General features: G+C 43.1%; 1 protein-coding gene across 1 annotated transcript in view; it reads left to right on the forward strand.

The window, feature by feature from the left end:
- Positions 1–14,459, forward strand: part of eif3ea (eukaryotic translation initiation factor 3, subunit E, a) — a 30,969-nt gene extending 16,510 nt beyond the window's left edge. Inside the window, exons 8-13 of the mRNA XM_075464921.1 lie at positions 290–416; positions 1,005–1,106; positions 6,953–7,062; positions 12,491–12,593; positions 12,980–13,114; positions 14,295–14,459. Of these exons, the coding sequence (XP_075321036.1) occupies positions 290–416; positions 1,005–1,106; positions 6,953–7,062; positions 12,491–12,593; positions 12,980–13,114; positions 14,295–14,330 (613 nt within the window). The 3' untranslated portion in view covers positions 14,331–14,459. The remainder of the gene's footprint in view (positions 1–289; positions 417–1,004; positions 1,107–6,952; positions 7,063–12,490; positions 12,594–12,979; positions 13,115–14,294) is intronic.
- The last annotated feature ends 586 nt before the right edge of the window (positions 14,460–15,045 follow it).

Here is a 15,045-nt window from a genome sequence, read left to right on the forward strand (position 1 = left end):
GAGTTTCAGCTACTGGGCAGGTCCCTGCTCACTGATCTATATCTTCTTGCAGGGTTTCCTCTTCCTCCCCCCTTCTCACAGGGCTCTAATGAAAGAGACGGCTTAAAGCTGGAACTTTTGTGTTGAAATGAAGGGACATTTATCTGTTTAGCTGCAAAGCCTTTTTCTCTAGTCGAAATGCCAGGGGCCTGACAGGCAGCCAGAATGTTATATTATGTGTCTTTGTAAAGATCGTGTCTTTGCTTACATCGTTCTTATAAGAGATTACTTTTACTCTCCCTGATTCCAGGTACCTCAATGCTATCCAGACCATGTGTCCCCATATCCTGCGTTACCTAACCACGGCGGTAATTACAAACAAGGATGTCCGTAAGCGTCGGCAGGTTCTGAAGGATTTGGTGAAGGTCATACAGCAGGTAAAGAAAAAATAATAATAAATAAATTTTCAAGCAGACTTGCTGATTAATTCCTCCATTTTATTAAGCTTTGAGGGATGAGTAAGATGCCAACACTTCCTTTTCAGCACTGGGGAGGGTCCGTTAGGGTTTTGGCCCAGCTAATAAGCCTTATAACCATTTTTTCCGATGAATGGCAGTAAGCTGGCTGTTCTACACTCATATCTTCTCCACCAGTGACAGTAGCTACTTCAGAGATCTAAGCATCATCTTGGTGGGTTGTTGGTAATTACTGAAAGATGTGCTCAGTGCTTTCTTCTCTGTGGCCTTGGGTCAGGTTTGGAGTCTTTCTCTAAGTATGATTTAGAACTGTTTGGAGTCCAGAAAATGTTTTCATCCAAGCCCCTCCTGAAATGTTTATTCAGCTATTGTGCCCAGCTGGTGGCTATTTTTGCCCCACATAGTTATTATTGTCAGTAATTTCACCAGAAGTTAGATTTGTGTTTTTGTGCGTTATATTAAAAAAAAAAAAAAGCAATCTCCTTCTTTACATAAATTGATATTAAAATAGATTTTTATGGAATGAATCATTTGTTTTGATTTCCGCAGGAGTCTTACACCTACAAAGATCCAATCACAGAATTTGTGGAGTGCCTGTATGTGAACTTTGATTTCGACAGTGCTCAGAAGAAACTCAGGGAGTGCGAGTCGGTGAGTAACCGCTTCAGTAGCGTCTGTGACATTGTGAAGGTCCTCTGAGGAGATCTGATTTCTGGGTCATGCCTCTGATCTTTTGCACAGAACATTGTAATAAACATGGTTGGTAATCGCATGATCCGTCTTTACTGGAATTGTGCAGAATACAGGCAGAGGGTCGCACAGAACAGTAATAGTCTGTGCCTTGTATCACACTGTCAGCTATAGAGGTCTCTCAGGGTGCCGTATGAGTCAGGCTTGTCAGATTTTACTATGGCCTGTAATTGACCCATCAGGCTGGTTGTTAACAGTAAAGGCTTTATAAGCAAAAGTCTCCGCAGAGGCGTGCAGACACTTGTTTCAAGTAGGAGATCTGTCATAGCATCTCCATTTAGAGTGTTTATTTCAGTTTTGGTTTGTAAAGGGCGAATCTAACTATGATCCCTGATGTAAAATTAGAACAGGAGTACAAAACAAAGGTTCTTTTTGTGTGTGGACGACAAAGCTGGACAAACTGAGAGTAGGACGGCATGGAGATGATTTACGTCACTGTGTGTGGGTGGAAACGTGTCCAGTGTCATAGAATAGAATAGAAAAATACCTTAGTCATCCCCCAGTAGAGGAAATTCAAATTAGTCAAGTATCTCAAAAAAAAAAGACATGTTATAATTTGGCAATTTTAATTTTGACATAAAAATACAGATTTTTCTATATGTGTGTATTTATATGACACTAGAAAATGAAAATTACTGTTACTGGACCAAAACCAGGATGGAATTGATGCTCTTGTACTCGCATATGCGGATAATAGGACAGGTGGCTGAATCTCTCCTACACATGCACCTTCAGCCAGACTCAAATAGGTCTTGGTGCAAAAGTTGCATCTTTTTGTAAAAACCGTAAAGTGCAGCCTATTGTCCCATAAAACAACTCTCATTAACATGTTTTGTTTCTTTTCAGCCAACCGTTTTAGAAATTGTAACTTAACAGCAGCTCATTAAGACTCGGCGTAAACTGTTGTTGCTTAAAACATTTCAAAATGTAACAACATTAAACCGACACCTCCCAGAAACCGAGTTCAAATTAAGACCCTAATAATTAGACTTTTATAGTAACAAACTTTGTTTGCTTTAGTTAGGTGGACCTTGTAATAGATATAACACCCTATAACAAAGTTTAGTAAAGCCCAGCAAACTGAAATGTCAGTAATGACAGTTGAGGTTAATCTGTCTACTCTCACACTCTAAACCGTCTACATTATGATGTGTCTTCAGTGTCTTTGGTTCTTTTCATGTAACATCCGTCCATCACTTTTCTTCTGATTATCTGAGGTGTTGTTGCAGAGGCAACAGGTCCAGGAGGGAAACCCAGAAATCTCTCTCCCCAGCAACTCTTTGCAGCTCCTCTTGGGGAATCCCATGGCATTCCCAGGCCAGAGGGGCTAAGCAAGTCCTCCAAAACCTTCTGGGTCTGCCACAGAGCCTCCTCCCAGCTAGATGTGCACGAAAACCATCCGAAGGGAGTTGACCAGGAGGTATCCTAATCAGATGCTCGAACCGCTCAGCTTACTCCTTTTGGTGCTGAGGAGCTGCCTCCGTTTGCACGATTTCCTCACCTTATTCTCTAAGGCTGAGCTCGGCCTTCCTCTGAAGGAAACTCATTTCAGCTGCTTGTATCCACGATCTCATTCTTTCTGTCACCCCCCAAATTTCATCACAGTAGTTGAGGGTATGGAACAAAGATTTCCCAGTAAAATCAAAAGCTTTGCCTTTTTGCTTAGCTGCCTCTTCATTACCACAAACTAGTGCAATGTAGAGGTGGGCGATATGGAAAAAATGTTGCATCACGATTTTTTTGCATAAAATCACGATTTCGATTTTTTTATCACGATCTTCCATCCAAAAAAAAAAAAAAAGACCAATTACAGTAGAGTTAAGTCGACATGCTGAACCACAGAAGAGCTAAGGAGTAAAAGAAAGAATTTGGCAATCAACACATTGTAATTCAACTGTAACCCAATTCAAGATGAAAAATAATGATCTAATTGATGACATCTGACACAGTGAGTGAAGCAACCGGAAATAGAAAAACGAACCACTGATGACGACTTGACTCCTCCTCATGATGCCATTTAGCAACAGATGAGCAACGCTGCATGTTCATTTACTGCAGCCACAGTCACGCACTGCCATCACCAGAGCGCCCGAAAGGAATACTTTTCAACTGTGTAATGTTTGTCACAGTCGCGGTGCATCCCTTTTCCCTTGCACCGTAGTTGGCTTACGAGCTAGCGGTTTCCTCATCCGACCCGAGAGTGCTGCTGCTGGCCGTGAGTTTCTCCCGTGCGCCGCTATGGATGTGCTGTGGATGGTGCTGCTGCTGCTGTTCCCATTCCTGATGTGGACCAGCAGCAGTGGGTAAGGGTAGAAGAAAACCCGAACCAATTCCAAATTACAGAGGTGGATTTCCTCTTCTTCACCAGCTCGTCGGCTTGGCTTTCAGCCATGGCTGTCCATGCATTTTCTAAGTTTTTACAAACACAACATGGAGGCGTGTAAGAAAGTGTCACGACGCACAGTTCGCTATGATTGGTCGGTTAGGTTAAGGACGCCCTACGTCTGCCGCATCGGCGGGAACCAGCATATAAAAAAAATTAAAAAAATCATTGCACTGATTGGCAAAGGCGATCTATACGGTTTCTCTAATTTGGTAGATCGCCTGCGATTCTCCACTCTTCCTCGCCAGTCACGATTTTATATCATCAGATCGCGCACCCCTAGTGCAATGCCGTCATTACTGCTGATGAAGCTACCATCCTTCTGTTCCTCCCTCGCTCCATCCTACCATCATTTGCGGAGAAGAGCCAGAGATACCTAAACACCTCGTCTTGAGGCAAAGATCCATCCCCAAGCCAGAGGGAGCACTCCACCCTTTTGGGTTTGGAAGGGCTGACTTTCATCCCGCCTTCTATGCACTCGTCTGCAAACAGCTCAAGCACGTACTGAAAGTCATGGCGTGAAGAGGCCAATAGAGCTACGTCTGCTGCTTTAACCGGTATCCCACATCGGCTGAGGTCCTCATCACAGCTGGCCTGCGGTTGAGTTCTGACCTGTGTGGCTTTTTTGCTGTCATTCCCCCCTCAGTTTGCCGTCATTCCTGACACGTTCCCGCTGGCAAATGAAGGCCGCTGGTGCCCCAAAGAAAATCTCTGCTTGTTACTTGTCTGCTTGCTTTTTACACCCATAAGTGAATAACCAACAGAAATATTCAGTTTGACTCGCCAGTAGGAGAAAAGGGGCAAAACCCTGTGTCTGCAACTAGACTTTATATTATGTGGAAAAGAAGCACTACAGCCATCTGGCTGCCATTCATACGCAAATCAAGTTAATGACTTTTCCGACTTTCAGATTTGATTTGTATTCATAAATTTGATCAGTTCTTGCAGATTTTTATCAGTACATGCAGTCATGGAGATTAGATTAAACTACACGTTCAAGTTTAAAAAGCATGTCGTTATCCATGCTCCATAACGCAGCAGGTGTCTAAGCAGGATGCTATGCTCTCTATACATTTTACATAACTCGATCATTCTCTGCTGTAATTTGGCTTTCTAAGATGAGTTGATATTTTGGTTATTTCGTCGCCTTTTCATCTTTTGCCTCTTGCTGATAAACCTTGAAAATGAAAAACATCTGTCCTGATCAAATGGCTCTTTCCCAGGAGTAAATGTTGTGTATGTAACGGTCAGCTGTTCCTGAAGAATCTGTTTTAATTTTAGCCTCTTTTTTTTTTTTGTTTGTTTTTGTTTTTGCCAAAAGAAAAAGTAATCGGTGTATCACTGTTTTACAAATGAGGAGGTTTTCCCCAAGATTTATTTAGACCTTATGCCCTCATAAAAATACGTGGTCAGAGAAAAATCCAAAGCATGTTCCAGGAGAAAATTAAATTTTTATTTATTTATTTTTTCTCCCCATCTGCAAGCTCTAATTCATGACATTTACAGCCCACAATATTAGAGCAGTGTCCTATTTCTGCTAAGACACGACGCCCGCCTTCAGTCACAGACCTTGTTAAACACTTGGGTTGGTCTTGACCTCACCTCGTGCAGTTCTGTCTACAGAGACTGAAACAGATGCTCGGTCTCGGCTGCGTCTCAGGTCAGGGCCCAAGTTTTTCCAGGTGCCTTTTAACGCTGGCCCTACCTGTCAGTCCCATCAGGGCACATCCAGTCATCACCAAAAGCCCTCAATTGACCTTGTCCAGTTCACAAGCAGGTCAAGCCAGGTGGGTGGTTCCAAAAATGTTTACCGGCACCTTTAATGTGTTACCTGGGATGGCTTGCAAACATTAACATTTCCCCAAGACTGTTTTGTCTGCAGCTGTTTAAGCAGCTCGTCCACCTGCAGAAATGCACACGCAGGCCTTATTAAAAAAAGAAAAGAAAAGAAAAATAGTGGTCAAGGGAAGCATCATAGACCATGGAGCGGTTGAGGGAAATGGATACGCCGCTGGGATGGGCTCTCATCTTGATGAGCATTTGTAATGCATCAATTGTGAGTCATTGAGAGGGGTGGCACCCATCTATTTGCTGATTGCTGTAATAGAACGATCTGGGTTTTGTTTTCAGCTCTCCTGTCTTCAGTTTACTGTATGTTGTGAAATAGTTTGAACCAAGGGCTCTCAAATGGGGAGTTTAGCTGGGGTTAAATTGTTCCGTTCAGGCTGTGCAGGTTCTTTTTTTTTGTTCCTTTCCCACTTTATCCACATCTAGAATCACTGTCAGATGTGAGATGCATGCTTGTGAAAGAATGAAAAGTATAGGCCTACCTATAGTGAGGCCCTTCTGCACATAAAAGAGCTCTTCCACTCCCTTTCAGAATTTGTTTAAGCTTTGTGGTTTAAATCCCAGATGACAATAATTAGGGCACTTAGCTGTTCAAAGTTTATCAGCCTTAGATAAGCATTGTTGCAGCTGAAATGTGTGTTGCCTGATAGCAGTTTGGATTTATTCAACCAGAACTCGGGGTAGATAGCAGGTTTCTGAGCTCAAGCAAACAGACTTGGTAATTCTTCAAGAACATTTGAAGATGGAGGTCTGTGATGTGAAATCGCTCTCACTGGAGAGTTGGAATGCAGCAAGCAGTGAGAAATGTGAGCATTTCACACAGTGGTACCTCTGGGGCCATAGCTGGGTCACGATGAAGCACATGAATTAAATGTGCAGAAGTGTCAGGGAGTGCAGGCGAGGCTGTAATTCTTCCTGTAAGCAGGCTCAGTTGATGGTGGATGTGAAGGACTGGAGAGTCCTGCTGGCATCTGAGTTTATTAGGACCAGTGTCGCTGCAGTTTTGGACGATGGTTATTGTGAGATTGGTGTTCCAGCTTCGGGGAACTGACACACACACACACACACACACACACACACACACACACACACACACACCGAACCTCCAACTAAGATGACCGGTGATAAGTCGCTGACAGCGTGGTTATGTTTGAGGCTGACTCTGTTCTTATTGTGCTGCTCATGCAGTGGTGAAATCTGATTTTATCTGGATACACATGGCTTGGGATTGCTGATTTGTAGAGGAAACTTTCATCTATGAAAAACTTATTGAAAGACTTCTGACGACTTATTCTGTTTACCTTCAATATAGAAAAAAAAAGTTTGGGATTTGGTTTCTTTTGATTTATTTCTTATTTTTGAATCTTTCAGTTTAACCGTTGTTAACTCTAGTTCAGGCTGCCACTTCTGTGCTCATCTAACAGCTGTAGAAGAAGCTTTAAGCTCACCCCGTACTCTCACAGAAATAAGCAATGTTCCAGTATCTACGCTCCTTTAACATCTTTCTGTCTCTTAGGTTCTCGTCAATGACTTCTTCCTGGTCGCTTGCCTGGAGGACTTTATCGAGAATGCCCGGCTCTTCATCTTTGAGACCTTCTGCAGAATTCACCAGTGTATTAGCATCAGGTTAGTCACTCTTTACCACTGAACCTCTCATCGGAGCAGATGTATGGGGACACGCACATATTGGACGGCAGAACTCCGACATAGATCCCTTAAGACCAACCGTCTGCTCCTCTTCCTGTAGCTGAACGGTATAAGTGGTCAGCAGACAGGAAGCAAGAAAGTCTGCTTTGTGATAAGTGGAATTTTTCTCACTGATAAGTGTTTATTGCCACGTCCACACACACACAAACATGCCGACCCCACACCATCTTGGGGATTAAGCATTTTGAGGTTTAACTGCTTCCAGGTTCTCCTCAGGTTGCTCTGATTTCTTGACTTTTAAGACCACCTGTCCGAGGCCAGCTCGCAGACAGTTTTCCTCCAGGAAGAGGTCAAGGTTTAGACGACTCGAGACGTTCCCAGCTGCTCAGAGAAATTCCAGCTCGTATTTGTCGGGTAAATGGAGGTTAAAGGGTTCTGTAGGTCTCAATTGAGTACAAGTTTGAAATTCAGTTCAGTTGGAGTGAAATACAATTGACCTTGGACGCTTCCCCGAAACCAAGAAATTTAGTTAATGCTAATTATAGCATTAGCGGAGAGGAAAGTGAAAAGATTATTTTAATTGTCTACAATTAAGAGAGATTATAGGATTTGGCTGCCTCCTTACATCAATTTTAGAGAGTGACAAAGATAAAGACAGCATTCTTCCTTCTCAGCCATTAATCCTCATCTTTGTAAGGGTATCTAGTCTCTTATGTTAGGCAGTGCATATGTGGCCGTACAAATTTCCCTCTGCTCTTAGAAAGTGGGATACTGCCCCTTTGGCATGTTATAAATGCTAAAGATTTAAAAGACACCTACAGTAGAAAGAGGGAATTAATTATTTGTGTTGACACAAAAGTGATTCCCTGTTATATAGAGCTACGGAGGTCTGTAGTCAAGGTTGAACCATGGAACGTGATCAGGCCCTGTCAAAATCTCCAGTTGCAGATTGTCTGGAATTGATTAGGAGTCCTGGTTCTTTTTGGCAGACTGACTGCAATTGGATCCATTTTCTTGTTAAGGACCACAAAGGTTAGTGGTAACACTGAAAGAGGAAGTTGAACGGGGATTTTATTTTGTGTCCCCTGCTCTCCGTTTGTTGCGGTTTTCTGATGCAGAAACACAAATTAGAAGCAGTTTTTGGGATTTCTTTGTTTATTTTGGTGGGTGTTATGACGATGGACAGAATGTGTCTATTTTTGAAAGACACCCAAATTCCAAGTCATTAGTCCTCTACCCAGAAGCCCTCTGCACCCAAGCGTGGATTCATATGAATTTGATGGCCAGCTTTAATGAGGACATTTTTACAGCTGTTGGCCATGATGGTTTCACAGATACTTAACTCGCCTTTTGCCCACAGCTTGGGACAAAAAAGTAGACAAGAAGTTGGCGTAATTCGGTTATTTTATGCAGGAAAGGCTTATGTGAAAAGTACTGTAGGCAGCCGGCTCTCGTAATTGCCTACACACACATCGTTTTGTCTAGACTTCTCAGTGTCCCAAGTCTGTGTTTCCAATTTAACTTTGTTTTCCCGGTTTGATTTACAGGCCTGATTTTCATAGTCCTTCCATGAATGTTTCAGTGGCAAGACCCTGCTTTGACCTCAAATGCTCATTTGTCCTTTCACATTTTGAGTAAACGCATGATCATTTGGGTCATTTTTTTCCCCCTCTTTGTCACTAGATTGTATTTGTACACAACGGCTCACTGATAGTTGGAAGCAGTGTCTTGTGCATTTGGCCGCAACACCGAAGATCTTTCCACCTCACAATTGAGTCATTACAAAGACCACACAATCATTTTAGTTCCTCCCAAAAAAATCTATTTTACCCCCAAGCTGAAAACCAGGCTGCTCCTAATTTATTATAGTCCCCCAAACACTATCATATGTTGCTGTTTAACAATGCATTCATTTTAGACCAACTCTGTTAAGAAAGAGGCTACTTTACAGACAAATCCCCCATCCTCCTCTCTCCCCTAACCAAGTTAGACCCCAATCCTGACCCCTCTCTTCAAGTGTGAGGTTGGTATTGAGACTCACAGGAGTCCCCCTCGCCTGAAGTCGAAAGCTCAGGATCCAGATAGAGTAAGGGGTCGAAATGAAAGTGATCCCTGTCCTCCAGGGAACGGGATCATGGTTGTGTAAAATAAAACCAGTCGTGGAGGCTGTCTGCTTGGCTCGAGGGCCAAAGGATGTCAATAGCATAGGTAAAGTAAGTCCGACCCAATCCCTGTTTACTCTCACATCTTCCACCTTTTCTCTTTTTTTTTTTTTTTTCTTTACTCTCTTTGGGGTCTAAGTAGGGCGGATTGTTAAAGAAGTCTAGTAAGGACAATAGGATAAAGTATCCATGATCTTGTATACAAATGTGCTTCCTGGGAGGAAAACATTGCTAGACTTTATTTTATAAATTAGATTAGAGGACTTTGACTGGTCCAGGCCAAGGCCCTGGGCCTTTTGGGGCGCTGCGCATGTTGACAGGGGTTAGGGGTTAGCTTAAGTCCCCGGTGAGGAAACCAGAACATGTTTGTTTTGATCACCATTTCTGACCTGGACTTGACTGGCATGTGCCCCCACTTCCCTGAATTGTCAAACAAAACACCCGCAGTAAGCAATCGCTTAAATGTTGTGGTAAAATCGGGACCAATAGCTAATTTCTTTCAAAGATTTCCTTGGGTCACTTGATTGTTGGGTAAACAAGAGCAGGGTGTTTCTGAATGTCAGTAGATATGCTGGAGTGCTGTTTGTGTAGTATTGTTCAGATGTTCCAGAAAGTATCGGACATGTTGCGTCATCCGCGTACTCCGCAGTCAAAGAGGATTTTTAAAGGTTAAGTGAATTAAATCTGGTCTTATTGACATCTGAAGGGATTGTTTCGTCATTGTAGCTACCTGCAGGGGCACCGCTTCAATTCTTTGTAGGGCTTTGTGATGAAGTGCATGATTTAACAGTTGTAAGAAGACATTTTGTCGGCATAAACAACGTGTTTAAATGTAATAAATTAGGAAATGGCAAATAATAACTTGCCACGTGGACACATGGGCGTTTTCTTTTTCCTGTACAAAGGAACAAACAGCTTCCCAGGTCCATCGTCCATATATCCACTAACTGATTCACTGTACCAGTCGAAACGTCTTGTCACAATGAATGAGTAGGCGTGTCCAAAGGTTGTTTTCTGTTTTCTGTTTTTTTTTGTTTTTTTTTGTGAAATTGATACTTTTTCTTAATTTAACCATCAAAATTGGCCACAGAACATAAACAATGTACCAGTTAACAACATTCAGGCCTGGAGACATTGCTGCTGGTATTATCCACCACAGCCTGAATTTGCATCATAGACAGCCGGCACTATTCTGAACTTGTCAGGTTCCCAATAATGATACATACGAGCAATTTTCTTGTCATGCATCATTTTCCACAGGTTTGATGAGCTGAAGTGTAATCAGCTTTCTAGCAGAGCTAATGTAACAAAGTTTTGTTGGCGTGCGTGGCAGGTTCATCAGTCTCCTTGCATCTTTTTCCATCCTCTGGGCTGCTGAGATGGTCATAAATCTCCTCGCAGCTGGTGCTTTTCTAACTTGTTATCCACCTTCTCCATCACTTCGCTGTGGTAGAAGTGTTGAGATGTGCTCTGTCAGCTGGAGACCAAACCCTATTTTCCTCATTATACTGAGGTAATGCTTCTTATTTGTTGTTTATGCTTTTTCTGCCCGTTCCAGACACTGACGTCACTATGCTCCCCCCTTCATGTGGTTTTGCCACCATTTGACCAACATTCATGGGTTAGAAAATGGTAGTCCCTTTTTGTTACTTTTCTTTTTCAGCCTCGAGGGAGAACAGACGTATAGTAAATCCCAAATAAGATTACTTCCAACTAAAAGAATGTCTCGGATAAGTCCCTCAGAGCGACAGTTGAAATCTGTAATGGTGGGATCTGTTTGCGGAGCCATGACGTGAGAAGTGTTGCAGTCTGGGAAGATTTGGAGCTCACGCTGAGAAAGTCTCACAAAGTGTGATTAATGGACCAGGAAGTGAAAATTAGTGGAGTAAATTGTTTTTATATTGGCCTTATAACCCCTATTATTTAATGGAAAGTCACACAGACGAGACACAATGATGAACACGTACCTACGGTGTGTGTCGGGCTTTGCAGCAGCAGGAGGAGTTGGTGTTTGGCTTTGGAGATTTGAGGTTGCTGTAGAAATTCTGAGCCATACACGGAGCGGTTAAGGATATTTATTGGGTCCCTTATATGAAATGTGGTAGGCGTGGAGGGTGGTGGGGGTCAGACAAGAGGAAAGGGGCAGGAAACGTTGGGAGGGGAAGGGGGTTTAGATGGAGGGGAATCAAGGGGGTCTAGTTATTTTGAAAGCCACAAGGGAGGCCAGCTGCAGTGGGGAGAGCTTTGGATCAAAGAGTGCCAGCCACCCTCGGCCTCCCCTCCTCTGCTGTGACACATCTACGTCTCGCTGTATCAAAGAGCGAGCCAGGGTCTAACCTGGTTTTTATTTCAGGGGACAGTCGCTGGTTAGAAAAGTGAATCATGATGAGTTTCAGTAGACAGGTGGAGCATGTGTGTCCTGAACAAAAAGAAATGAAAGGACAAGTAACCACAGAGACTCACAACATGGGGTAGTCCCTTTACCTCTAATTGAGTCATTTGTGCAAGTCTGTAAATCAAGCTCTCATTAGTGGAGCACCATTAGAAGTGTTATTTGGATGTGCTTTGGGTTAGAAACTCAGCCTCAAGCATAGTCCATTTATTAACATCGTCAGATGGAAAATGGTAACTATTTATTTGGCACGCAGTGTGCAACATCCATCATAATGTAGAGTGGTATTACCTCAGAGTTATTTGGTGCCGTTGCATATTTGGTGCATGAATCAGTACAGCTCAGACAGCTCGGTCCAGCCGAAGTCATCATGTGCGAAGGTTTAATCTCACCTGCGGATTTGTAGCGACTGCAGAGAATGTCTGATTTTATAAAGTCCTCTGCAGATTCCCCGCATATTTTGGCAAGGAAGCGGGCAATGTTGTGGTTGTAATTTCAGGTGCGCTTTGTTTATTTAAAAATAAAGTAACCTTAAGACATGCTTCTTTTCTTCTTATTTTTTTCAGACTACGCTAGGCAGGACTAGCAGTTATGTGAGACTGTACTTTGAGCTAAACATGAATGTCAGTTGTTCAGCATCTTAGAGCACACACGCACTAATGCACTTGAATAGCTGGTGCACTTCCACTTCTAAACCAAATAATTACCGAATTGAAATTCTAACCTGCTAACTTACTAAAAACACAGAAAATCCTTTTTTCCCCCCAAAAAAAATCTTAATCAATCCATATAACGTCTTTAAAAGATTTCACTCCCGACCAAACCGAGCTCCTCGTCTCTGTTCCCTCAACAGTATGCTGGCAGACAAGTTGAACATGACTCCCGAGGAAGCTGAGAGATGGATCGTCAACCTCATCCGCAACGCCAGGCTGGATGCCAAGATAGACTCCAAACTGGTGAGACTCTCCGTCTTCTTCCGCAGTCCGTTTTCTCATGGCTTAGCTAACAAATCAAACCTTTTCAAACACACCTTTTCCAGTTCGGGCCCCTTTTTGAACTTCTAAGGGCACGACCATCCACAATATCTGTGCTTTGTTACATTCTCCCTGTGAGGCGCCCGGCTGAAACTGCATGTTTTGGCATATACGTCACAAAGGTTGTCTGTAATCAGCAAATCATAGCCCAGTCGTCCAGAATGACATAGAATTATCTAGATATGCCTACAGTAGAAATGAATAAGACCCATGCGACTTCTGTCTGGCGTTTTCAAAACCGAACGCGATTGGCTTATTTGCATTATAGTGAGCGTATTCTCTGTTTTTTTTTATATCCGTATTTCCAGGGCCACGTTGTCATGGGGAACAACGCCGTATCGCCTTATCAGCAGGTGATTGAAAAGACCAAGAGCCTCTCATTCCGCAGCCAGATGTTGGCCATGAACATCGAGAAAAAGCAGGCCCACAACAACAGAAACGAGGTGAGTAATGTACATGCCGTCCACCCACCCAAACTTCCACGTTCAGCTCATCCTTCGATGGCACCCAACTGTGTTTTTATTTTATTTTTTTCTACCCAAGTTTTTTATTTTATTGTATATGACGACCTAATATCCCCTCGGGGATGAATAAGGTCATCCATCTATCCATCTATGGTCAGACTGAAGGTCAGCATGAACTCGGGACAGTTCAAAGCACCTCAAATGATCGGCTCACAGGAACACGGTTAAAGAATGTTGATGAACAGCCGTCAACAAAAGCTCTCTTTACACGGAATAAGCCAGTAAGAGCAAGTTTAACAGAGCTAATGCTTTCATCTCTCCATTGCTCTTCAAAGGCCTAATGACAAGGTAGATTCCAAACGACCGTAAAACGCGGCCTGAGCTCAGTGACTCAGCTCAGCAATGTAAATAAGGTGGACGCTCACACTTGCTTTTGGTGAACATTACTCAAAGCCTGGAGTTCCCTGCACTTAGGGCCTGCTCCAGATGTTGGGCTCAGGGTCCAGTCATCCCATTTAAGTCTGTTTTTGATGTTGACCTTTTGCCTTTTATCGTTTGGTAGACCGCTCAGACACCGCAGCTTCCCAGAATGTCACGATAATGCACATTCATACATCCCTTAAAGCGGATTGAGGAGTTAGATTCCCCACTTGACAGCACTGTGGCCTTAGTTTCAGCAGTCACTTTTTAACTGCAGCTCTTTTGATGTGCACAATTACCCTCCTCCCTATTGTTTGAATATCTGCAGCAGGAGTGCTGCCATAACCTTGTCCTGTTTAACAAAAAAAAAAGAAAAGAAGAAAAGCTAAGGCCTCCCTCATTAAGGAGTTTTGTAATTAGACAAGAGGCTGCAAACAACTCACAGAGCACCACTACATCCTGCTGTCCTCAAGGCTACAAATCACTTACATATAGAGAACATTTACTGCCTTCCATCTGGGCCGGCTGCTTTGGGTCCCTGTCAGCTCTCACAGCCACCCAGCGCTCACCAACAGAACACACACATTTCCCCACAGCAGTTAACTGCTTGCACATGTATGTTACTTTTTCACATTTCCCCACAATCAACAAGAAAAATGAGTTTTGATCAGTCACAGTAAAGGCTCTAATTCAATGCTTTCTTCTCGTTTTTTTTTTTTTCTCGTTTTGTTTTCTGCAGACACCAAGCTGGGCCGGTCAGGAAAGTGGATTTTAGCTCCACGGTGAAGATGGATCATTCATCGTGTGACATCTTTTTTCCCACACTTGTCTGTCAAGCAGCACAGCACTGTTTTACACTTGGTTCAAGTCATCACCAGTTCAATAAAAGTGGCCAACAAAACCATTTTCGCCCCATGATTGCCTTATTTCTGGACATCACCAACAGTGGTTGAGGTTTGAGTGGTCAGACTTTTTGTATCAGTAATACTTGATGAAGTTTTAATGTGCACATTGAGTCACCGAGTGGGACAGTTAAGACTGCTGCGTGTGATGCGGCTCGTGAGTGCACAGTAATGATGAATGGCTGTTTAGTCTGTTGGTTTTATGGTGTTTTAGTGGTTCACTTCACCGTGGCAGGCGGCCTCGCTGAGTGGGACGTCAGCTGAAGGGGGCAAACAGAGGTGATGTACAGTTACCCGTGGTCACACTCTCTGCCAGTCATCCTGCCCATCAGAGGACACCAGGGAGCCATAAAGAACCATTAGCCAGGCAGACACAATCTTTTTAATGTCCCATCCAACCCCCGCTTTTCTCTGCTTTTAACCTTCTCATAACTCAGTGCTTTGACTCCCCCTCCCTCCTCCTTTATTGCTCACAACAGGCTGTCATTCCTTCATGTGCTTGTAATTTTCTTCTTACGTGTCATTTAACAACTAAACAGGTTTTTTTTTATGTAATATACACCTGCTTTGTTAGATTAAACCAAAAGT

Source organism: Odontesthes bonariensis, chromosome 5, assembly GCF_027942865.1.
Source record: "Odontesthes bonariensis isolate fOdoBon6 chromosome 5, fOdoBon6.hap1, whole genome shotgun sequence".
NCBI classification, from domain to species: Eukaryota; Metazoa; Chordata; class Actinopteri; order Atheriniformes; family Atherinopsidae; genus Odontesthes; species Odontesthes bonariensis.